At 51.6% G+C, this 25,751-nt stretch overlaps 1 protein-coding gene across 2 annotated transcripts; it reads right to left on the bottom strand.

Moving 5' to 3' along the window:
• Nucleotides 1-690: 690 nt before the first annotated feature.
• On the bottom strand, nucleotides 691-23,757 carry Lca5l (lebercilin LCA5 like). 2 transcript variants are annotated; one of them, XM_048346214.1, is made up of 9 exons: nucleotides 23,703-23,757; nucleotides 19,130-19,285; nucleotides 17,429-17,760; nucleotides 10,715-11,229; nucleotides 8,095-8,232; nucleotides 5,568-5,649; nucleotides 4,156-4,262; nucleotides 3,879-4,002; nucleotides 691-1,373 (listed from the first exon to the last, which is right to left on the bottom strand). In XM_048346214.1, exons 3-9 carry the CDS (start codon nucleotides 17,748-17,750, stop codon nucleotides 691-693), a joined length of 1,971 nt encoding a protein of 656 aa, XP_048202171.1. In that variant the 5' UTR covers nucleotides 17,751-17,760; nucleotides 19,130-19,285; nucleotides 23,703-23,757. The 2 variants fall into 2 exon arrangements, with proteins under 2 accessions (XP_048202171.1, XP_048202172.1); XM_048346215.1 differs by lacking the exons at nucleotides 17,429-17,760; nucleotides 23,703-23,757 and having other exon boundaries at nucleotides 19,130-19,452.
• Nucleotides 23,758-25,751: the final 1,994 nt, after the last annotated feature.

Here is a 25,751-nt window from a genome sequence, read left to right as displayed (position 1 = left end):
AGAGAGCTTCTGTCTCTCAGAGTTCGTTTTTGATCTTGTTTCTGTACATTAACCCTAAGCCAGTGTTTGTCAGCGAGAGGCACATCTCGTAGGCAGTCCTGGGGCTTGAACTCAGGGCCTGAGCACTGTCCCTGGCTTCTTTTTGCTCAAGGCTAGCACTCTACCACTTGAGCCACAGCGCCACTTCCGGCCTTTTCTGTGTATGTGGTGCTGAGGAATCGAACCCAGGGCTTCATGCAAACTAAGCAAACACTCTATCACTAGGCCATATTCCAAGCCCCAACAAGTGTGCTTTTTTTGTTTTTTTAATACAACTTGCTATTATTCTACATCTTCTTTAGAGAACCCAGACCATTAACTTTCAGTGTTACCTAAGCTGTGTAATCAACCAGTCTTTCAGAAAGGAAGGGACATGTTTCATTTTTAGTATAAAGATTTAAGTTTATATTTAAAATGTTACCATTGACTAATATACAGTGGGTGTTTTTTCTTGTTAGATTAGAAATGAAACAGTTATCCAAAGGCAGTTCAAGTAGCGGAACGCCCGTCCCCCCGTCCCCCCGTCCCCCCGTCCCCCCGTCCGCCCTCCCCCGTTGGAACGGTGAGCCGGTGAGCCGGGTGGGCCGCGCTCCCGCGCCACGCCAGGGTGCACGGGGGGTGGGGGGGGTGGAGGGGTGGGGTGGGTCGCGTTTAAATGATGATCTTCCTCTTCTCCTCTGTGGGCGAGGCGGCCTGCATGGAGTTGGCCACGGTCACTTTGGAGTCCCCGAAGGCGTTGCTGGCGGAGGCCTTGCCTTTCGCGGGCTCCTCGGGGCCCTCGGCGGCCCCGGGACCGCTCCGCTCCGGCTTCAAGACCAAGCCGGGCCCGAAGAGCTCCTCCATGAGGCAGCTCTTCCTGCTCCGGAACGCCGCCGCGTCCCCCGCTTTGGCCCGGGAGGGCGCGGCGGCGGGGAAGGAGGGCTCGTAGCCGCCGGCCTCCGGCTCGGGCCGCGGGTCCTCGGCGCGGCCCCGGTGTCGGCCGCCTGCCGGGCACCGCGTGCCGCCGGGGTGGCCGGGCCCCGGGCAGGCGGGGAGGCCCTGGTGCAGGTTCTCGGTGGCCTCGGTGAAGGAGTAGTGCTTCCGGGGGCGGAAGGCCGCGCGGGCGCCGGGAGCCACGGGCGTGTCCCGCGCCTCGTCCGGGTCGCTCACCTGGGAACTCCGCTTTTCGGGGGCCGCCCCGTCTTCCTGACGGCTCCCGCTGTCGGGGCGAGGAGCGGGCGTTCTTGGGGGGGACAGCTCTTGTAAGGCGGGCTTCTTTTCTTGCTCTTCCCTTTTCTCTGTCTGTCTCGTGGTGTTCTGCCGCGGCCCTTGCGTTTCTTCTGCCTTGGATAAATCTACGGCACAAAGACGGACAAGCCTCAACAAAAAATAAAAATAAAATAAATAAATTAACGGCCAGAAGTGGCGCTGTGGCTCAAGTGGCAGCGTGCTTGCCTAGTGCGCATGAAGCCCTGGGTTCGAGTCTCAGCACCACATGTACAGAAAAAGCCGGAAGCAGCGCTGTGGCTCAAGTGGCAGAGTGCTAGCCTTGAGCAAAAAGAAGCCAGGGACAGTGCTCAGGCCCTGAGTCCAAGGACCAGGACTGGCAAAAATAAATAAATAAATAAAAAAGACGGACAAGCCTAGTGCCCTTCAGATGGATGGTTTCTGGTTTGGGGTGCGGCTCCGTGGTCGAGGGGTGCCTTGCACGGTGGGGGGGGGCGCTGTCTGGGCTCTCCTGGGACAGAAGCCCTCCACACCCCAGGACGGGGCTTGGGGCCCTTCCCTTGCTCTCCCAGCTCCCCGAGTGGCGCCCCACGTGGCCTGTCCCCCACCTCTTCCCAAGTGCACGCCCCTCCTGGGCAGGTCTGACCTCCGTGGGACAGCACGCGCGCGCGCAAGGTTTCAGCGGCACAGGGGAGCGTGGCCGGCCGCCGGCGCCCGGGGCACAGGGGCTGCCACCGGCTGGCTGGGGCTCCGCTCCGTGTGGCCCTCGGGCCCGGCTGGCCCTGGCGGGGCCTCGGCCGCGCTGGGAATCGCCCCTGCCCGGCCCGGGCACAGTCCACCGGCTTCCCCCTGCAGTAAAGCCTGCCAGCGCCCGAGGCCCTGCGGCTCCAGCTGAGGGCGCAGGCTGGAGGTGGTCCACGCGGGGCGGGGCAGGCCGGGGCCCGTCGCCACCGCTGGAGCCACGCCGCGGTGAGCCCATCTGCCCCTCGCGCCCTTCTCTGACCTGGCGGGGCTGCGGACCTGACGCCCCTCTCCCCGGACGGCCGGGACCTGGACCATGTGGGGACCCCCGTGGGTCAGAAGCCGGGGCGGGGCTGGATTCGGCGCTTTACCCCGTGTTCAAAGCTGAACAGATGGCCGACACTGTCGTGGCAGAGTGCGGGGATGGTGCGTGGACCCCCCCTCGGCTCCAGCCCCACTCTACCTGAGATGGGCCTTGAAAGAAGTGAGGTCATTAGGGGGTGGCCCCCCGCGAGGGAATTTGAACTCTTCAGAGAAGGAACCACAGAGCCTGGGGTCACACAGAGGTGACGGGGGTCACACTGACGTCCCGGGGTCACACAGAAGGGACCCTCTCTCTGAGGAGGGAGAGGGGAGGAGAAGACGCGGCAGGGCGGGGCCGGCGGGCCATGCACCGGAAGAGCGGCCCCCACCGCAGCCAAGGGGCCAGGTCCTTCTGGGCCTGGAGCCCCGTGAGGACGCGGGGCTGCTGGTCCAGCTACCCGGCAGTCTGTGGGGTCTTGGTGTGCTGGCCCACATGGATGCACATCAATCCAGTCAACGCTGGGGTGCGTGAGCAGCAGCCAGGGGGCCGCCACACGAACCCCAGGGCGGGCAGGGCAGGGGACACGGCGGGCCCGAGAACGGGCTCTGCCTCTTAAGCAGGGTGACGGGGTCTTCAAGCGCCCCTTTTATTTTACCTTAGAAACGTCTGTGTTTTATGTGTACCCTGGGGCACAGATGTGCTGTCCACAGGAAGAATAAAGGAGAATTTTCCCTCTCACTATTTTTTTAAACAGGTATGTACTACTGTACCCAGCTTGAGAAAGTGGTCAAAAGTCATGCTTTACTTAAAAAAGTTGTTTAAATGAGTAAGGCTGGGTATGGTGGCATATGCCAGTAATCCCAGCTACTAAGGAGGTAGGAATCGGAAGATTTGAGTTTAATGTCAACCTGGGCAAAAAATTAGACCTAGTCTTGTTTTTTTTTTTTTTTTTTTTTTGCCAGTCCTGGCCTTGGACTCAGGGCCTGAGCACTGTCCCTGGCTTCTTTGTGCTCAAGGCTAGCACTCTGCCACTTGAGCCACAGCGCTACTTCTGGCTTATTCTATATATATAGTGCTAAGGAATTGAACCCAGCACCTTCATGTATACTAGACAAGCACTCTACCACTAGGCCATATTCCCAGACCCTAGACCTACTCTTTTTTATTTTTATTTTTTGCCAGTCCTGGGCCTTGGACTCAGGGCCTGAGCACTGTCCCTGGCTTCTTTTTGCTCAAGGCTAGCACTCTGCCACTTGAGCCACAGCACCACTTCTGGCTTTTATCTGTATATGTGGTGCTGGGGAATTGAACCCAGGCCCTCATGTATATGAGGCAAGCACTCTTGCCACTAAGCCATATCTCCAGCCCTAGACCTAGTCTTAATGTTTAAATTATTCCAGTTGTTTGGGAGGGAGGCTCATAGTTTAAAGCTGGCCCCAGAGAGTTCCGGAAAAGAACCTATCTGAAATATAAAGCAATGAAAGGCTAGGGTTGTGGCTCAAATGGTAGAGTGTTTGCTCAGAATATGGGAAAATGAGTTCAAACTTCAGTTACCAAAAACAGACAACAAAAACTAAACCCCAGTTACCTTCATATTTCCTCTTAGATTCCTCTTGTCTTGGAAGTTTACTGATAGCCTGAGGAATTTCACAGTTCATTTCAGTTGATTTTTCTGTATGACCAATGTTTCTTGTTGTCTTTTTGCTCTGTAACTTAGAAAAGCAGTGGAAGATACGTTTTAGCCATCTAGACAACTGCATTTTATTCTAATGAATACAAATACCTTTTGCACAGAACAGGGGGTTACAGCTTTATCTGTGTTAAGACGTGTAATTATAGACACTGAGGTTTCAGATTTGTCTTACCTTAGTTTTCAAAGGGAGAAAGTCTTCTGATTTTTGGGTTTCTTGGTGTCTCATACTTGTAAATGACAAACTTTTTCTGTCTGCTTGGACTGACTTTGTAGAAGAAGCTGTGGAATTGGCAGATCGTATATTAGAAACATTTCGCACATGGAAGCAGTTTTTAAGTGTAAAATAAACATATGAGGTGGTCAGTGTGGACCGGGTTATTTTGTAGATGTTTTGTATTTGTGAAATGTCGATAGTTTCTCCTTTTTTTCTGTCATCTCCAGTTTTGGTTTCATTTTGGACCAAAGAGGTAAAGAGTCGCACAGAGGTGTCAGGGTCACAGAGGTGACAGGTTACCCAGAGGTGCTGTTCAAGTGGATGGGGTCACAGAGGTGAGGTGGGGTGACATAGGTGATGCGTGGTCACCCAGAGGTGACGGGGTGGCACTGAGGTTAACAGGGTCACACGCCTCTCTCGCCCAGGTGTCAGGGGAAGCTGCTACGGGTGGCAAGGCCGAGTGATCTCATGATGGCAAGGCCCCGTGGCTGACACGCCCTCTCTCCTGGGCCATTATTCAAACGTGGAAGGGCCAGTTGGGGGCGGCTGCCTGGGCGGGGAGCCCGTGGACCCTGCTGTCACTGAGCAGAGCCTGCCGCTTGCGGGCCCCGCGGGAGGAGATCGGGATTGCTCAGGTGGGGGTGGTGGAGTGGGGGTGCGGACTGCGACCACCACCACGGGAGCCCCTGCCCCCTCCGGGAGCCGCTACCTCTCGGGCCGGTGCCGGATGCATGGGGTGAACGTGGGCCAGGGCCCGCTGCCCTGAAGCCAGGCGAGCGGTAGCTGGTCGAGGTGAAGGAAACCGCAAGAGACGCTCCTTTGCCAGAGCTCGTGACGTCTGGGAACGCTCAGTGTGGAGCCGGCGGTTTCCCTCAGGCGGCCTCACTCTACCGCAAGGAGAAGAAGGCTGGGCCCCAAATGAGAAACGGACAGAGCAGGTCTGCTCCTCGCCCTCGACAAGACTGCATCACGATTCTAGCATCACCAAGTGTGTCTCAGTGCCCGGTGAAATGACTTTAACAACTTTTCTCTTATTTTAGCTATAAAACTAGGAAGAAGCCGGGCACCAGTGGCTCACGCCTGGAATCCTCGCTACTTAGGAGGCTGAGATCCTAGGATCTCAGTTTGAAGCCAGCCTGGGCAGGGAAGTCCGGGAGACTCATCTCCAATAAACTAATCAGAAAAAGCTGGCAGTGGCGCTGTGGCTCAAGTGGTAGAGCACTCGCCTTGAGCACAAAGAGGCTCAGGGACAGCATCCAGGCCCCGAGTTCCAGCCCCAGGACCAGCAAAAGGAAGAAAGAAAAAAAATCATTAGGAAGATATGACCAGACACTTAACCATAGATTTTTGAGCAAAAGTAACTAACATACCTTTTGGGTAATCTTTTTCATGTAAATTTTTAAGTATTCGATTAGTATAGATGTTTTTAATTTCAAGCTCACGTTCTTTCTCCTAAAAAGAATTGAAACAATTTTCTGTAAATACTTTGGTAGCAATTTATCCTGATTTTTTTTTTTTTTTTTGCCAGCCCTGGGCCTTGGACTCAGAGCCTGAGCACTGTCCCTGGCTTCTTTTTGCTCAAGGCTAGCACTCTGCCACTTGAGCCACAGCGCCCCTTCTGGCTTTTTCTATCTATGTGGTGCTGAGGAATCGAACCCAGGGCTTCATGCATGCGAGGTGAGCACTCCAGCACTAGGTCATATTCCCAGCTCCTCATCCTGATTTTAAAAACTATAATGCAAGTGAACTCGGCAGTGTGTGAAGTCAGCTCTGTAAGCTCTAATGGAAAACAGCAATGGCCACGTCACCTACGCTGTCCTGACAGCAGTCAGCAATGACCACAGTGCCACCACGCGAAGGGAACCATCCCCGCTGGCCGGTCAGGTGAGCGCTTCCACTCCGCTTTCTGTGCCCTGGGCCTCTGCTCCTGCCACCAGTTATGTTTCACAATTGAAGTTCACTCAAGCAAAACACTACACTAAGCCCTCATCCCCACCGCCCTGGCTCTACGCCCTGGGGCCACCTGTGGTTCGTGAGCTGGTGTCGGTGTGTCCAGAACTTGGGCATCACCGCAGAGCGGTCTGGCGGCCAGGGCTGGATCTACACACGGGCTGAGCACAGGGACAGCGCTGCTTCCTTTCCAATCTCAACCCTGACTTCCTTAGGTCATAGCGAAACAAGCTTGGAAAGCAATGTGCGGGGGTGAGGGGACGGGAGGATTAGCCACTCCTGTTCCTTTCTGCCCCTACCTCCGTGGACGAGCCCGATGAGCCTGCTGACTCAACCACCAGGCCGTTTCTCCAGCTTCATGCCCACGCTGAGCTAAAGTCCAGTTTGGAGGACACAGACTCCTAGGAGATGGCCGTAGGTCTGGCCTGCAGTGTGGCTTTTGATCTCATTTGATCATGGCTACTTTACCAGGACAGGGACGGAAGTGGATGACACATAAGGCACCTAAGTGTGTTCTAGAGTTTAGGATTCTGGAAGCAGACATACTGTGGTCCCTCTGCCCTTGACTTCTCGTGGTGGTAACACCCAGTCCAGAGACGGCAAGAGGGAGGGCTGAGCAAGTACTTTCTGGGTTGTGCGGGGTTGCCCGTGCCGTTCCACCTTCCCGTGTGGTCTGGGTCCCCGGAGCCCGGCTTCCAGCTCAGCAGCAGAGCCCACCAGGGGGCAGGCGGAGGGCAGTGGCTGTTGTGACCGCTGCCCGGACGGTGGGGGTGGAAAGTCCTCCTGGCTTGGGGCCGAGGTTCACGTTGGTACCTGTGACCTAGCCGGCTCCCTAGGGCTGAACAGTGACTTTAGTACACCGTCCAGGATAAAAACAAGGGTCACCAGATGCTGGTGGCTCGTGCCTGTGATCCTAGCTGAGATCTGGGGATCACAGTTCGAAGCCAGCCTGGGCAGGCAGTGGAGCTGTGGCTTAAGTGGTAGAGCACTGGCCTTGAGTGAAAAGCTAGGCGGTGGCGCCTAGGCCCTGAGTTCAAGCCCCGGTACTAGCACCAAAAAAAGAAAAGGTTCAAAGTTCAGAAGTAGATGTTCTCATCTTTGGGGTCGGATCCTCCTCCTAAGCCCAAACGAGAACAGCAGATCAAGGTGGCAGATCACGTGTTCTTAGATTGCCACAGCCTTATTTCTGGGCCCTGTGCTTTTCCAGAACCTCGTTCCACAGCGGAGGTGGGGGCTGTTGCCTGCCTCAGATTGCTTGTGCGCGTGGTGGGGGGGCTGAGGTGGTGGTGTGTGGCTGGGGGCTGGGTTGTAAAGGACCCCCTGGCTTCCAAGCCTGTGCTCTCACCTGTCTGCCCCTTCCTAGCCCATCCTCCCTCCCTCCCTCCCCCGATGTCTCTTTCTCCAGTCTTGCCCTCGGGACTCAGCCACCACGGTGCGAGGAAGCTTGTGCCACAGGGAGAAGCCACTACGGGTTAATGGGCCTCGAGCTTGGAAGAATGGCGTACGGGTGATCTTACAGTACCTGGTGTCACAGTACCTCGTGTAACATATTCTTGGGGTGTCTTCTTTTCTCCTGGAGTTTCCCATCTCTGGCAGCTCCTATGGCTTAGCACTTTTGTGTGTGTGTGTGTGCCAGTCCGGGGGGTGCAAACTCAGGGCTTGGGCACTCTCCCTGAGCTTTTCGGCTCAAGGCTGGTGCTCTACCACTTGAACCACAGCTCCTGTTGTTTCCAGGCATGCTTGGACGTTACCTCCTAGTTGCGATTTCCAAAGCAGTTGGAATGGTGGGTGCATGCCATCACACCCAGCTATTCCTGTTGAGCTGGGGTCTGCAGTCTTTTTCCCTGGAGTCCCAGTCCTCCCCACCTTTGCCTGGGAGTAGCTGGGGGTATAGCTGCTTTGTGGCCACAGCTGGCTCACGCCATTTGGGAGGGAAGGGAAGAATACCTTCAGCTTCTGTAGCAGGTGTTTCACCTCCACTTGCAGAGTCTTGGTTGCCGTTTGTGCTGCTACAGTCTTCCGGTTTTCAGCCGCCAATTGCCGGCCAAAGGCGCGATTGTTCAGCCTCAGTTGTTTCTCTAAGCTCTGAAAACAGTGCACAGCTCAACTGTTCTGCAGCCAATCTGGGATTACGAACACTTAGTTGTAATACAACTAATTACATTTATGAGAAAGGCAAAAGTTCAGTACGGTGTCAGCCAACAGCTTACCTAGGGACACACATTAGAACCAAGTATATCAAGAACAATGATATCCCAGTTATGAGAATAAATATGTCTCAAGCCCAGTACATTAACATACTCTGCATTTGATGAAAAAATTCTAACACGGGGCTGGGGATATGGCCTAGTGGTAGAGTGCTTGCCTCGTACACATGAGGCCCTGGGTTCAATTCCCCAGCACCACATAAACAGAAAACGGCCAGAAGTGGCGCTGTGGCTCAAGTGGCAGAGTGCTAGCCTTGAGCAGGAAGAAGCTAGGGACAGTGCTCAGGCCCTGAGTCCAAGCCCCAGGACTGGCCAAAAAAAAAAAAAAAAAATCTAACACATCCTGGAAAAACATCAGTAAAATTGTCAGTCATACTTTCCACCAAAATCTAAGCAGTTCTGCCTGAATGAGCTACTCTGCTGTCTTTACACAAAAGCTTTGTGCCCTCCTCCTGGAGGGCTGCGGAGTTCCAGTGCAGACCACTGTAAGCAGGGGGTGGGTGTGGGGGGGTGGGGGTGGGGGTGGGGTGTGGGGGGGTAATTGATGGAGCTACACACAGTCACCAGCTTTCTGCAGGAACTTTTGGACTAGAGACCTCTGCTCTGAACTTGGACAACAGGCTCGGGACTTAAAGAAAAATAGGGTCTCAGGCTGGGAATGTGGCCTAGTGGTAGAGTGCTCGCCTAGCATGCATGAAGCCCTGGGTTCGATGCCTCAGCGCCACACACATAGAAAAAGCCAGAAGTGGCGCTGTGGCTCAAGTGGTAGAGTGCTAGCCTTGAGCAGAGAGAGAGAGGCGGAAGGACAGCCCAGACCCTGAGTTCAAGCCCCAGGACCGACCAAACAACAGCAACAACAAAAACAAGGTCTTTTTCTTTATAGAATTAGTAACTCCCCATTAAAGAAAAGTGGAAAACAGCAAAAAGTCGAAATTCTATTTTCTAAAAAAATAATGTTCCAAATATACCTCTATGGTTTGGCCTAGGAAACACTTCTCCCTCCAAATTCCCTACAACCAAGTGGAACTTCCCAGACCAGCAAGTGTTTCTGATAGCCCACACTTTGTGGGCTAGTAGTAGTTCTAGAATTTGTTTTGGCTTTGTCTACTGGGCATGAAGACATGAACTACTTGAACACGCATAGACATTCATGCAGATGAGATAAAAATGCACTTACTTTTACATGGCAGACACGCTAAAATGGATCCAGTACAATCCAAAGCCAAAGATTACCACTTTGGTAGGCAAGAGTGAAAAATGAAAAAAATAATGAGGTTGCTTATTATGTTCCATACCTCAAATATTCATTCTACATGACACAGCCCTTCAGGAAAGCAGAGAAGTTTACCAGTTAAGGAAATAACATGGACTTGCTGTTTACGTGCTTCATGGTCACAGAGAACACCAGTTTGGCGTTGCATGCCTATAATCCCAGCACTTAAGAGGCTGCGCTTCACCAATTCCAGGCAAGCCTGGGCGACTGGCGAGGTCGCATCTCATAAGAAGAAGAAAGCCTCTCACAGCCAAGGGTCAAAGAAGTAATAAAACAGTCAAATCATTCCATTTATGTTTACGTCCATAGAGACCAAAACTATCAACCATGTAAAATGGGCAGGGCAGCCGGTGCCTTCTTCCTTATGATTAATGATAGTTCATTGTACCTTATAATGAAAGCACCTGGATTTTGGCAACCGGGGACTGATGGAGAAAACCACACCGTTCGTCTCCAGTTATTTTTGAGGCGTATTCCTCCTCTCTTCCCTGAAGTATTCTGGGGGAAAACTCCTATTTCTAAACTAGCTCAGCACGTCCGTGCAGGACTGACCTGGCAGATGGAATGGAGGAACAAAAAGGGGGACACGGGGTGGGGGTGGGGGAGCGGGTTTCCTGTGCCCCGCGCAGAGTACCTGGGCACCTGAGGGGACGCCTTACACGCAGCCCTCTCCAGCACGGACGCAGACCGGGGCCCGGCGCCAGCTCTGCGCCTTCCCCCCGCCTTCCTCTAGGTGCGTGGTCGCGCTCGCGGGCAGGGCTGGGGTGCGGATTGGACGGCACCCTCTTTGTCATTTGGGGACCTAACAAAATGCGGGTGACTCCCACCTGCAATCCTAGCTATTGAGAAGGCGGAGACTGGGGCACTGTGATTCAAAGTCTACGAGACTCTCACCTCGAATGAACCACCAAGAAAGAAGCAGAGCTGTGGCTCCGGTGGTGGAGCACCAGCCGCACGGGACGAGGGGCCGCGAGGGACCAGGGGGCCGCGAGGGACCAGGGGGCCGCGAGGGACGAGGGGGCCGTGCCCTGGCTTTGAGCTCCAGCCCGAGAACTGATACAAAAGAAAGGGAAAAAGCAATGTCCACCTGTATTTTTTTGTCATTGGTTTCCATTTTGGCGGTGAGGAGAGACAGTCTGTGTGTCAGCTCGTCTCTCTCGGCCAGGTTTTTGTCTTCGGAGAGCTTCTGCAGGGCCTGGAGGGCGTCGCGGGTCTTGAGCAGCCTGCTGTCGGCTTCTCGGAGCTTCCTGGACACGGCTCTTTCCTTTTCCTGCGAGGTCCGGAGGCGCTGCCGTAGGTTCTTCACCTCGTTCTGGTGCTTGAGGGTGATCTGAGGCAGGTTGTTTTGCGAGTTCTCGTACTTGCCTATGGCTTTCAGGTGCCTGAGCTGAAGCTGTTTCAGAAACTGGTTTTCTAGGATGGTGGCTTCCAGCTTGCGGTGCACGTCCGTCAGCTCGTTCTTCAGCTCCTTGATCTTGTGGAGTCTTGCCGAGAGGATCCGGTGGGTCGTTGCATCTCTTTTTTGCGTGATCATGCTGATTTGAGAAGGAAAGAATGACGCATTCCAGATGTGCTTTTTCTCAACCACGGTTTCCTTCTGGCCTGTGTAAACAGACAATCGAGTGGATTACCAGTCATATATAGAGACATGTAAACATATGTATGTGTACAGGAAAAAAGTGAGCAAGTCCTCTATTGCAATAAGCCCGGCAGTGGGGGGAAGGGGGGAGGCCAGAGGCCATAGGGAGGAAGACTGTAGTCTGAGGCTGGCCCTGGGTAGAAACCCTACCTAAACTAAGAGAGGAAAGGGCTGAAGTAGGACAGCACCTGCATGGCAAGCATGAGGCCCTGAGCTCAATCCCAGTACCACAAAGAGGACATTTTTTGAGACAGCATCTCACCGTGCAGGACAGGCTGGCCTTGAACTTGCAATCCTCCTGCCGCCACTTCCCAGCTCTGGGGTAGCAGCAGTGTATGCCGCCGTACTGAGCTATGTCAGAGATGGAATTGCTCCTCTACCCCGGTGGGCCAGCGGGAGAGAGAGGGTAGCCAGCTTTGCTTGCTTCAAAAACGCCAGGAGAAAAACTGTACTCCACACGCATCACACCCTTGTATCATTACGAAGATCACAGTCAACTGGACCAGTGTTTAGTCCCTACAGATTTTTGATCTCTACCTTACCCCCACTCTGGGGGTGGAGTAGTCTGTAGTTTAGATCCCATTTCACGCAATAAAGAAAGCGCATTTAGTCAAATGATTACATACTTTTTCTTTTGCCAGTCCTGGGGTGTGAACTCTGGACTTAGGCTCTGTTCCTTAGCTTCTTTTGCTCAAGGTAAGCACTTGAGCCACAGTGCCACTTCTGGTTTTTTTGAGTAGTTTTATTGGGGATAAGGGTCTCATTTACTTTCCTGCCAGGGCTGGCTTTGAACTACGATCCTCAGATCTCAGCCTCCTGAGTGGCTAGGATTATAGACATGAGCTACTGGTGCCTGGCTGATCACACAACTCTCTCTCTTTTTTTTTGGCCAGTCCTGGGGCTTGGACTCAAGGCCTGAGCACTGTCCCTGGCTTCTTTTTGCTCAAGGCTAGCACTTTGCCACTTGAGCCACAGCGCCACTTCTGGCTTTTTCTATATATGTGGTGCTGAGGAATCAAACCCAGGGCTTCATGGATACAGACAAGCACTTTACTGCTAGGCCATATTCCCAGCCCACAACTCTTAAAATGCCTAATTCTTTTTTTTTTTTTTTTTGCCAGTCCTGGGCCTTGGACTCAGGGCCTGAGCACTGTCCCTGGCTTCTTCTCGCTCAAGGCTAGCACTCTGCCGCTTGAGCCACAGCACCGCTTCTGGCGGTTTTCTGTATATGTGGTGCTGGGGAATCGAACCTAGGGCCTCGTGTATCCGAGGCAGGCACTCTTGCCACTAGGCCATAGCCCCAGCCCCTTAAAATGCCTAATTCTTAAACCACTGACCTAAAATAAAGTTGGTTTAATTCACTAAAAGACATGCTCTCTGGACACTAAAACTTATAGACATAGGCAGGAACTTCCTGAACAGAGTCCCCGGAGCACAACATATGGGGAGAGACTTGACAAATGGGACTGCTACAAAATGAAAAGTTTCTGCACAGCCAAGGTCATAGCCACCAAACTAGAAAGACAGCCAACCATATGGGAAAGGATCTTCACCAGCACAGCAACAGACAAAGGCCTAATATCTGTCATCTACAGAGAACTCAAGATATGAACCCCCTCCAAACTCAGTAAACCAATTATTAAATGGGCAAAGGAGCTAAAGAGAGACTTCACAAGAGAAGATATAAAAATGGCAAAGAAACATATGAGGAAATGTTCCACATCCCTGGCAGTAAAGGAAATGCAAATAAAAACAACCATGAGATACCACCTCACCCCAGTTAGAATGGCCTATACTCTGAACTCAGGCAACAACAAATGCTGGAGGGGATGCAGGGAAAGAGAACCCCTTCTCCATTGTTGGTGGGAATGCAAATTAGTACAACCACTCTGGAGAACAGTATGGAGGTTCCTCAAAAAACTCAGCATAGACATACCCTATCACCCAGCCATACCACTCCTAGGCATCTATCTTGAACAACAGGTCTCAGGATATCAAAAAGACACCTGCACATCCATGTTTATCGCTGCATAATTCGCAATAGCCAAAATATGGGAACAGCCCAGATGCCCCCACTACAGATAAATGGATCCAAAAAATGTGGTACCTATACACAATGGAATACTACAAAGCGATTAGAAATGATAAAATAATGGCATTCGCAGGGAAATGGTCAGATCTTGAACAAATAATGTTGAGCGAGACAAGCCTAGAACATAGAGAACAAAGGCGCATGGTCTCCTTGATATATGATTGTTAGGGAGACGGAGAACAGGTCTGCAAAATAACAAACTTCTTTTCAAATGGCATTTCCACATGTTTGGGTCAGTGACTTTACATTATGTATCTAAAACCAATTACTACATAAACATAAACAGGTCTAGGATAGACCTACCAGAGGATCACAATAGCTCAACAACTACGTACACATGATTATATAAGACGAGCAAAAATCGAGAAGGAAACAGGAGGGTGTTATTGTTCTGTTTAACGTTCTAGATGAATTTCCTATGGCGTACCCCCTGTGGTCACTGTTTATGATTTTGGTACACTGGATATTGTATATATGCTTACCTGAACTAGGGAAGGGAAAGAAAAATGAGGGAGGGGGTAACAAATAAGACAAGAAATGTACTCACTGCCTTATTATGCAACTGTACCCACCCTGTACATCACCTTGCCAATAAAATTTAATTAAAAAAAAAAAGACATGCTCTCTGGACACATTTTCCTAAGCCTTCACCAGCGAGCTCACCCCATGCCCCTAGCTTCCCTCCCGGGCCTCTTCCCTGGGCACACCCAGCCCAGTCCCTCCGCCACGGAAGCTCCGGCGCCTCCCTGTAGTCCCTCTGCCCACCCTGCATGGCCTTACCCCCTGCTCATGGCCCCCCTGACCTCTCGTCCCCCACCCTGGGGCTGGATCCGCCCTCTGGGAGGCTCTCCCTTCCCTCTTCCACCTCTCTCCTCAACTTGCCCTTGAAGGAGGTGGGTCCCCTTCCTCCATGGACGGGGGAAGGGAGAGGCTAACTGGAAGGCTCCTGTCTGCCCCAGCGGTTCAGCTGTTAGTCTGCTCGAGGTGTTTCTTCCACGTGACCTCAGTCCTCTGGCCAGTCTACTGGCCCCAGGTCAACGAGGCAACAGAGTCCCAAAATTGGGCATGCCAATGTCTTGAATGAAAATCACAGGGTTTGACATTGTTTGCAAAGGAACTATATCAAGGGAAGCCATTCTTTATGCAATATATAATTGAGGAAAATCTGAAAGTGCATTTTCTATAAAAGTAGCAGACAACCATTTTTTAAAAAGCAAACTGGAGAAATACACTGCTTGCTATTTACTGTGTCTGAGCAAGTCTCTAATGTCAGACCAAAGGCAAAAATCCTACCAAAACCAAGTCCTCGTTTTACTCCTATAATTTTGTATGAAAAGTTTTTCTGCCATAAAATTTGCTTTCATCTGTGTTCTAAGATGGAATTGAAACTCCTACTTTTTAGCAAATCCAGAGTCGACACTTGTGGCTCTAATCCAGGGGTCTTGTCCCTGTGGGCCAGAGATCACTCTTAATCTGTCAGGAAGCTGAGTGGGAGTTGGGCATCTGCAGGAGAAGGGGCTGCACTGGGAGGTAGAGCCCTGAGTCTTGTGGCTTTGGGTTGGAACTCTATCACCCTGGGGTGGAACAAAGTAGTCACTGCTAACATTTCTTTGACAACCACATGCAAATCACCAACTGTGTGGGGACAGAATATAGGGAACAACCAAAGAAGCACTTCACTGAGCAAGTCCTCTGGAGCATATGAAACTGGAGTTAAGCCAGGTGCTGGTGGCTCACACCTGTCATCCTAGCTGCTCAGGAGGCTGCGACCTGAGGGTCGCCGTTCAAAGCCAACCCAGGCAGGAAAGTCCATGAGACTCTTATCTCCAATTAACCACCAGAGAACCAGAAGTGGTGCTACGTGGCTCAGAGTGGTAGAGTACTAGCCTTGAGTGCAAAAGCTCAAGGACAGTGCCTAGGCCCCGAGTTCAAGCCCCAGGGCCCCAGGACCATCACAGACAAAAAAAATGTATTTCTAGCTACTAATATATAAAATGACACTCAAGCAAGAGCCAAGCTTTCTCTCTTCTGGATTGTAGGTCTTGTGAAGCGCTGGGTTAACTTAGGCTGCTTTACCTTGACTAGCACATCTCTTGCATAAAGGACTTGAGGTAATCATAGCGTAAGCAAGTCAGGACTCAATTTATTTTGTGTGCTGGTACTAGGCTTGAACTTGGGGCCTTGTGCTCCTGCTTGGGCTTTTTCATTCAGGGTTTGTGCTTTGCCACTAGGGCTACACCTCCACTTTCAGTTTTTGCTAACTGGAGGTAAGTTTCATGGACTTTTATGCCTGAGCTGGCTTTGAACTGTGATCCTCAGCTCTCACCCTCCTAAGTAGCTAGGATTACTGGCATGAGGCACCAGCACCCAGCTAGGAATTACATTTTAACAGGTGAGTGATAAGGTGCTTATATCAAGTGAAGTTTGTTTCCTAAGTGCCAACTGCCTTCTCAAATAGTCTTGTGTAAGATACGGCATACAGATCTTTGTTTCCAGGTTCTTTCAGAAATCTCTTTTTTTTTAGTTAGACACAGGGTCTTACGCTGTTCAGGCTGGCCTTGAACTCCTGGAAGCTCAAGTGATCATTTTCCCCAGCCTTATGGCTAGCTGGGACCATAGGTGCACCGCACCTAGCCCGAGGTTTGGTTTATGGGTGTACATCTAGCCCTTTCAGTAGGATCCGAGAGCAAGCATCCTCGTCTCAGTATTTTGTAGTGATATATCACCATGACATACATATATATATATATCACTATGATGATGCATATCATACATATGTATATATACATATTTGCAAGTAGTCCAAATAATTTTTTTTTCCCCAATCAGTTCTGGCTCCAGAGGTTGGATTTTTAGATGTGTAGATGTGGATGGCGGCTTGTGTAGCTGCTGGACCAAGGCAGGATGTTGTCTCATTGTGGTCGTCTTTCCCAAGGGCTACCGGCGGTCTTCGCACTGACCCCCGCCGCGAGCGAGGGGCCAGTGCCTCGGGGCCCATCCCTCTCTAGAAGACCAGGGGCTTTCCACCTTTGGAATCTGGTGAATGCTACGAGCCTTTCCCACTGGAAAACTCCACAGATGCACCAGCGAAACACATCAGATGGGTGAATGACGTGAAGGCGTGTCCTCGCTTGGTAGCTAGGAAGCCGGGGAACCTGGAGAGCCCCCAGAGGCAGCCTGGAGGTCCTGGACACGTTCAGTGACAGCAGGCTAGGCTGGAGAAAGAGCCTGGGCAAGTGGGACGGGGGTGGATGGAGCCCCAGAGAGGGCGGGCTTTACTCGAGTACCCTCCGGACGCTGGCGGAGGGTGTCCCGATGGCCCGAGTGGTACAGCTACAGCTCTCCCTGCATCAGGAATTCTAACAGGCTTCGGGTTGTTGAGATGGGAAAAAGGAGCACAGTCTGGGCAGGGAGAAGCATGGCCACCACAAGACTGATCCTGGTTCGCACAGGTACAAGCTGATGGGGTCGACGATACTCGGAATCCATAGGAAACCGCAGGATTAACAGCCTCTGCGCCATTGTTTGAAGACGGCCTGCCGGCGGCCTCCCCAGACCTGGAGGCCATCCCCCAGTGCGTGGAGGCGGCCGTCTACCTTCGTTCTTCAGCCGAGAAGGCCGGGGGCCCTGTGGCTCTCGGCAACAAAGCCGCCTGTGAAATGAAAGGGAACTAGCCTCGAGAGGCGAGCCGAGCCCCCGAGGGAAGAGCGGTGCAGGGACAGAGCCCCCGTTCTCCTTCTGTGCCCGGCGGGCGCTTCCACTCTGAGCTTTTGCGCCCAGGGACTTGCCCTGTGTCACTCAGGCCCCAGCTCCACGTCTGACGTTTTGATATTAATTGGAGATAAGGGTCTGGTGGACTTGCCTGCCAGACCGGCTTCAAACTGTCCTGTGATGGCATGGGCAAGCCACCTGCAGCTGTCCATCATTGTCCTCAAGTCCTCCATTTCCCAAGTCCTTCTAGCAAATTCTGCCTGTCATAAGCTTGCCAATCAATAAAAGTGACTACGGACCACTTCAGAACACGAGGGCATGGAGGCATCGGCCTCGGCTGGGAAATCTTTGCTCCTTACCTTTGGGCTGGGAGATTTTAGGAATGTTATATGTTTTCTTCTCCTTTCCTTTTACCACAGGCTGTTCTAAATAATCTCTGTTACTGCCTGCTTCTGAACCCTCAGAGAGGAAGTCTTCTGAGTAGTCACAGCGAGAATTCAGACTTCGGCAGGAGCACTGGGACCTGCTGTACTCCACACTCCCACTGGAAGCCCTGCTGGTCCTGGACAAATCGCCCATGCCCGAGCGTCTCCTGCACTCTCCGGACTTCCTGCTCTTGTCTAACTCCACCACGGGGAAATGCCCTTCGGAACGTGCTTTTGTTGCATCAGCCAAAGACATAATAAACAACCTAGTAAAAGAAAAGTAGTTTTGAAGGTGCAGCTATTGACACTAAAATGAATCTGCATGTCATTGTATTTTCTTTATTTTCTCACGGGCAGTTAGGAACGTGAAACACTTATCATTATCAAGTGTTTTCTGGAACAATTTCAGTTTGGTTTTCATGTTATTTCTATATGAAATGTAAGACCCTTGGGTCCAAACTTTGGTAGTGTTCACAGGTAACCCAAGGTAAAATCTTATTGGATAACAACACAGAACAATTTGTGAACTGGTTAGAATGGAAGAAATGATAGCACTTGGTAAATTTGGACAGTTGGTAGAAATATAACACTTGTGTTTATGGAGATAGACATTTCTGCTTACTAATGATGAGTAACTCCCATAACTGTCTTAAAATATCTCTATCTGTGCTACCTGAACGTGTTTCTACAGGTATGGAGAAACCTAGTTATTGGGCCAGCTACCTAATGTGCTTAGTTAATTGATATATCAGTTAAAATGTTCAATCAGAGAAGATATTAGGCACTGTGTTCTCCAGGCAAAATTCTATTGTCAAGATCTTAAGATGAGGAGTCCCATTTTCAGCATGAGGAACAAGAAATATTTTTCTTTTTCTCTCTACTTTAACTGTTATACTAAAGTGAATTCTTGCTAAAACTTAAAGAGATCTTAAAATGAGCCAAGTAAGTAATTACCTAGTCACTGTCTACTATGTTTATCACACGAGTTTTGGGGTGGTGTATAGTTCATTTTTGGAGCGCACGCGTATGTGTGTGTTTGCACCAGTAGTGGAGCTTGAACTCAGGGCCTCACACTCTTGCTAGGGCTTTTCTGCTCTTGGTCAGCACTCTATAATGAGCCACACCACCACCTCTGGCTTTTTGCTGGTCAGCTGGAGATAAGAACTGCATGGGATTCTTCTGTCTGGGCTGGTTTCAAACTGTGATCCTCAGATCTCAGCCTCCTGAGTGTCTAGGATTCCAGGCATGCACTTGTTTGTTTACTTTTATTCAGGTGAAGCGCTATTTCACTACGTCTTCCTCACTACTTTATTATATCGTTCTTACTATAGGGTTTATGCTGTTTCTCTGCTCTTGGAGCACAGACCCACGACTCAAAGGCTAAGCACTGTTGCAGTGGAGAAGTCTAGTTTTCCTGATGACGATCTCTTGGAGTACACCATTGGTGAAAGGGGGTGGGTGGCTGCTTCTCGGAAGAGGAAACTTCTGCTCTGTTCACCTGACTACTGAATAAGAAATAAGGATGTTCTAGATCAGGTAGACATCTGGACCATGTTGAATAACACGCTGTCTTCAATACTGCTTTTGCAGTAAGGTAGACAAAACAGGCATACTTAACAATGGGTTTCTGCATACCTGCTGTTCTTTCTGGAACTTCTCTAAGATGTCTGAAGATATACTGTATTTTCTGAGTAGAAGGTTCTTCACATGGTAGTATTTATGAAATTTCCATGGTAGTGTTTTTTGACATGTTTTGGCCTTTTTTAAGAGAATAAATATATTTCAAAAAACCTAAAATGATATCACAAAAGGAAAGTGTTACTCTCACAAAGAAACCCACTGAAGAACAAAAGCTCTGAGCACTGCCGTATTCATTTCTATATATTCACTTGCTTTATATAGATTGCCGTAGGCTTCACACACAAAGGCTCTTCCTCTATCAAAGCGAATCAGCTATTGACAGTTTATTGGGAAACTCTAAATGGTGACCATTGGTTATGCCAAAGCAGGACTGGCAGGAGTTAGACAGAGAACAGCTTCCCAGAAGATTCTGTGGTTCATATGCCCACCCTTTCTTTCCAGTGAAAAGCGGAACAAAAGGAATTCAAGTGTTCAGACTGTATATTACTTGCTTATCAACCACAGAAATAACGAAAGGCAGATCTTTTTTTACTTTTTTCCTGGGCTTGAACTCAGGGTTTAGGCTCTGTCCCAGAGTATCTCTATGCTCAAGACTAGCGCTCGCCCACTTGAGCCACAACACTACTTCCAGCTTTTTCTAAGTAGTTTATTGGACAAGAGTCTCACAGGCTGGGAATATGGCCTAGTGGCAAGTGCTTGCCTCCTATACACGAAGCCCTGGGTTCGATGCCCCAGCACCACATATATAGAAAATGGCCAGAAGTGGCGCTGTGGCTCAAGTAGCAGAGTGCTAGCCTTGAGCAAAAAGAAGCCAGGGACAGTGCTCAGGCCCTGAGTCCAAGGCCCAGGACTGGCAAAAAAAAGAAAAGAAAAAATCTCACAGATTTTCCTGCCTGGGCTGGCTTCAGATCTGAGCCTCCTGAGTAGCTGGGACTATAGGTGTGAGCCACCCGTGCTTGGTGCTACTGGTGGGCACTAAAATTTATTTCAGGAACATTAATACTGGTTTAGTATTACCTACTGAAATCTCATGACTCACCACATTCTTGAGTGTTGTCACAGAATCCTACTTCTTGTGTGTGTGTGTTTGAGGTAGTGTTTACCGCTGTCAGACAGACCATCTCTATCAGATTGTGAGATAGAATGCTACAGATAGTCATATGATAGGGTGTTGTATTAAAACTGGAAATAGTGGGTTAACATGTATTCACACACAAGGATACTCACATCATTACATCTAGATCTATGCATTTATAAAAAATTTATATGCATCTATGGACGTGTGTATTTTTCTTTTGAATTCTCCACTGTAAGGTCATGGGCCCCGTCCTCCACAAATACCACTCCAAGTGTTCCTGGGAGAGGCGCGTGACTGCCCGGACCAGGCGGAGTACGCGTGCTGATCCAATGCAAAGGGGAAGGGGACAAAGCTGGCAGACCCCTGCTGGGGAGACAAGTGGAAGCAGCTCATTTCCTTCATCTTCCCACCAGGAGCTGGGCTTGGACCTGGTGAGGAGGCAGCTTCGTGCAGCCCAAGGTCAGGGCGGTCCCACATAATGAGGGGCCTGAACTCTGCACTGAGTACTACCTGAGCAGAGAGGATCTCCCCCAACTTACAAGTGTGGCCTTGTGTAAGCCAGGTAATACGTTATCTTAGGGCTCTCAGGAAGCCTATTTAAAGCTTTTTAAAACGTCTTTGTCATTCTGGTGGTCACTGGGGTTACAACTCAAGAACTCGAGTCTGTTAGTCAACTGCTCTACCACTCAAACCCCGCCCTAGGCCTTCAAACATTTTATTCGAAGATTATGTGCCCCAATGTTAATTTAGAAATTTGGCTACTCTATAAACATTGACGAAGGGAAGTTAAGGATTAACACTCATGGGAAGAAGGCTTGTAAAGTAAGATACCAAAGAACTGTGTGGCCTCAACTGACAAAAGCAAACATTTAGCTGATTTCAATGATTTCTAAGATATACTCCAGTATTAAAATTCACAAGTGAAATCTACACACACACACCAGAAATCTCAAGCTTTGATGACATGAAAATGTGTCATGTGGATTTTGATTACTAATACACTTTTATTTTTGTCAGTTGTGGGTCTTGAACTCTGGGCCTGGGCGCTGTCCCTGAGCTCTTCAGCTCAAGGCTACTTTAGCCACAGTGCCACTTTTGGTCTCCTGGTGTTAACTGGAGATAAGAATCTCTGCCCCTGGCTTTGAACTGAGATCCACAGATCTCAGCCTCCGGAGTAGTTTGGATTGCAGGCGTGAGCCACTAGTGCCTGGCTTACACTTTATTTTTGATTAAAAAGTCGAATGCATTACTCGGCCGACATGGGTAGGAAGCTGTGCTGGCCGTGGATCAATACAATAATAACTACACCGCCAGAGGGTAGCCCAGTGTGGGCTGGCTCTGGGAAGGGCCACCTATCATGATGGGTGTGCCTAATTTTAGCTCCCATGAAACATTGTTGTATATTTGGAAGCGCTGGGGTTTTGAACTCAGGGCCTTGTGCATGCAAAGCAAGTGCTCTACATTTGAGCCATGTCCCTAACACCTCCCCCTTTTTTTTGCTTTAGTTCTTTTCAGATAGGGTCTCTTGCTTCTTTCCTGGGCTGACCTTCCATGTAGCTGAGATTATGCGTATGAGACACTACACTCGGCTCCACATAACACTTTTGAATTTCAATGCTTATCTCACTGTTATTTTACTAGACTTTTTGTTTTCAGTAAAACTGAACAACATCACTCAAGCATATCTAGCTCAGTGTTTCACCAACAGACCCTAATGGGGTTAATACCTGCTACACATTAGGCATGTATTTCATTCACTTTCAGCGAATACTTGGGTTTTACCACGTGCCAGGAACTGTGTGCAGTGTAGGTAAACAGTGATGGGCACAAGCAAGAATGTTTGGGGGGTACTTACTAATCACGGAGGCTGTTTGAGTGCAAAGAGGTACGGGTGTGTGGGGACCCAGGACACTGAGGCCCTGGGAGGAGATGGAGGCTCCCGGTCTCTTCAATTTTCTCTTCTGGTTCCTGGCCATGGGGTGGTGAGTGGTTTGTTCTATGATCCACCCCCCCCCCCCCCCCCCCGACAGCACACACTCGCTGCCTTGACACAGGCCCAAAGCGATGAGGCCAACCGACTATGGGCCGAGAGCTCCCCAGCTGTGCGCTAAGGTCTCTTCTTTTTATACAGTGATGATCTCAGGTGTGTGTTGTGGCTGCAGAAGGGACTGACCGATGGAGGTGGTGGCTGGGACTGAGGTGTTAATGACAGGGAAACGTGGAAGATGCCCAGAAGACATGACAAGAGCCGGGTGAAGGGCTGGGTGTTGGGGAAGGCGTTAAGGAGAAACACCAGCTCCCCTGCTGGGGTTGGCTGGTCGGACACTGGTGTCCTGTCAGTGTTGAGCTGGGCATACCCGTGTGACGTCATTCAAAGTTGGGAACTACATGCTCGTACCTCAAGAGTGTCGAGTCCAGGAAGCATGCGGGGGGCAGGGGGACAGCAGCTAAGTACAGTAGCAGGAAGAGCGGAAGCCCAGGGAGACAGGTGGAAGCTGGCCACAGGGAGGCGGGGCTTGCCGCCTGGGCCTCTGGTGTTCCAACCTGACTTGTTATCACTGCCCTGTAAGTTGACAGCGTTAAGGGGGAGGAAGGGGGAGCTCAAGCTTGAGTGGAATGGGGGTTTATGATCTCCAACCCCTACAGACCCTGAGCAAGTTGCAGCAAGCCCTTCTGTTACCGTAAGGAGTGAGGTTTTAGTTAATGAAAAAACAATTCCCTCCACCCCCTTTATTTTTGTACTTGTACTGGGGGACTCATGGCCTGGGTGCTGTCCCTTAGCTTTTTTCACCGAAGGCTGGTACTCTACCACTTGACTTACAGCTCTACTGGCTTTTGGACAGTTAACTGGAATTCAAGAGTCTCACAGACTTTCCTGCCTGGGCTGGGCTGACTTTGAGCCTCGATCCTCGGATCTTAGTAGCTAGGATGACTGGCATTGGCCATCTGTGCCTGGTTCAGGGGTGGGTTTTTTTATTTTGCTTTCAAGACTGGCACTGGTACCAGTGTGCGTGACCGGTTAACTCCTAGGAGGCAGAAGCTGACTGCTCTGCTACTCTGAGGGTGACGAGTGTTTCAACACTGAGGCACCGTGGAGTGAGCGCCACTGGGCGGGTCACTGGTTCCATCCCAACCGGCCTCTTCTGGAACTATATAAAACACAAAAAAGGAAACAGCAGAGAACAGAGCTTAAGCTTCTCTCGCTTGGAAGAAGGCTCTGGATTCCTTCGTTCCTCTGCACAATCTATTTTCTAGCTCGAGCCAAGGCCGCCTCTCAGGGTTTAGCTTGTGAGCAGCGTGCGATGTCATCGCACGACGCCATCCGAAGCTCTCAGCACGTGCACTGGAAGCCTCGCTGGGTTTTTATCTGTGGCAGGTGTAGAATTAATACAACCCATCCTTTTAGTTATTAATTCTTTTTTTTTTTTCTTTAAAGGGCACACAACCGATTGCTCTTAAGGAAGAGGAAAGGAAGCCTGTACTACTTACTGTCTCGGCTCAAGGAGAAGAGCCTTAGGAGGTCAGGGCGCTAACTCAGGACGGCGGGGGGGGGGGGGGGGGGGGGAGGGGGGACACCCGGGGGCGCCGGGGCCGAGTCCCAGGCCGCGCGGGCGGAGGGCCCAAGGCCAAGGTCGGCGCCAAGGTCACGGGGCCAAGCATCCGACCCCCCCCCCCCGGGGCGGGGCGGCGGACCCCGGCCTTCCCGAGGTGGGGGGGGGCGCCCCCCTCCCCGGCCGCGCTTCCCGGAGGGCTTCGGCGGGCGCCCCGGCTACGTTACCAGCGGTGCTGCGCGCCGGGCGCGAGGCCCGAGCGGGCGCCGAGGGGCCCGGCCTGGCCGGAGGCCCTCAGAGGCTTCGGCGGGCGAGGCTGCCGCGGGGTCTGAATCGGGACGACGGGCGGCGGACGGGCGGCGGCGGCGGCGGCGGCACACGGGCCGTTACCTGCTCGCCGCGCGGCTCCCGTGCCGGCGCCGACCCCGGGCCTGCGGGGCGGGGCGGGGCGGAGGGAGATGCCGAGGCGTTCCCATGGAAACCGCGCGCGGGGCCTCCTGGGACGGGGCGGCCGGCCCGCGCATGCGCCGCGGGGGACGCTGACGCCGCGGCGGGGACGCTGACGCCGTGGTGGGGCGGGGCGTCGCGGGGCGGGGCGGGGCGGGGCGTCGCGGGGCGGGGCGGGGCGTCCCAGGCCTCGGCGGGCCTTGAACTCGCTTCCCTACTGTGATTCTCCACCCCTCCGGCCCCGCCGGGGAAGCTGGGGAGCCCGGGGCCCAGTGCTCCCTCCCGCGGCCTTCTTCCCGTCCACACGAGCTTCTTTGCTACAACAACCTTTTATGACAGGCATATTGCAGTCCCCGCGTGGGGCTAGAGATAGGACAGAGGACAATCGCCATTCATCCAGATGTGGAAAGAAAACAACTCTGGCAGCCTTAACTGTTTTCCCTTTCCTGTCGTGTATCTTTAGTGGCCATTGAGCTTATTTTCTGATTTACTTTTTCCTTTTTTTTTTTTTTTTACAGTCAGGGTGTTCCCCAAGCTATACACCCAAGCTGGCCTGGAATCTTCTGTCTTTTCCACTCAAATGCTGGCAAGCGGCGCAAATGTGCACCACCAGCATGCCCACACTGCATTCGCCCGTTTGTTCTGAGCTTGCTAGGGAGGGAACCTAGGGCCTCATGAATAGTAGGGCGAGGAATCCAACATCCACACACATCCCTAGGCCTCCCCCCCCACCCCCCGCTTTTATATATTTATTATTTTTGAGACAAGGTGCCACTCTGTAGTCCGGCTTAGCCCGGGGCTTGTGATCCTCCTCTCCTGGGGCTCCAGGCACAGGTCTGCTTTGGGGGGGGGATGTCCTCCCGGTGTGGATTGTGGAAGAGGAAGAGGCCCCTGGTGGGTGGCTGAAGTAATGTTCAGTAACTATGGTGCTGGCCTCCATCGTGATGAGCGCCGTAACTCTGCACCTTTATTTCTCCGGGCTGGTTTTCCGGGGGTGCTCTTCATAAGTAACCACAGCCTTGGTGACTCAGGAAAGTACAGATTAACGATCTCGCAGTTCGGGAGGCTGCCAAGTACTTTTGCAGAGTATCTGAAAGTCCGTCCTCCTCTGGAGGATCTTAGGATCGGTCTCTTCCTTTTCCAGCTTCTAATGGTTCCTGGTGTTGCTCTAGACGGCTGCTGTAGCGGAGAGTTCTGGGCCAGAAGCCCAGATCCAGGGTTCTACTTAACAGGTGTGCCCCCCTCTCCTTGGCCTGCCAAATGAAGAGACAAATGGTGGTTTTCAAGGGCAGAGAAAGGAGATTTGCCATGCTTTAGGTTAAAATAGAGGCAGAATTGGGGTAGGGGGCAGGAGGAGTCCCTGGTCATTTCACTGTCTTGGTTACAGGCGTGATTTGGTTGGTTGTTATGGCTGGTCGGGACTGTGGTCCGGGTGAGTGGTTTGGACTCTCGTAAGGAGATGTGATCGTCCATCGTGGCCTTCCAGGATGCCGCGGTTGCTGTGGGGGGCCTTGGGGGGAGCAGCTCAGCGCAAGGCCAG

The sequence above is a fragment of the Perognathus longimembris genome, chromosome 5 (genome assembly GCF_023159225.1).
Source record: "Perognathus longimembris pacificus isolate PPM17 chromosome 5, ASM2315922v1, whole genome shotgun sequence".
Taxonomy (NCBI): Eukaryota; Metazoa; Chordata; class Mammalia; order Rodentia; family Heteromyidae; genus Perognathus; species Perognathus longimembris.
Note: the sequence above shows the minus strand (reverse complement) of the source record. Positions and strands in the feature narration are given on the sequence as shown.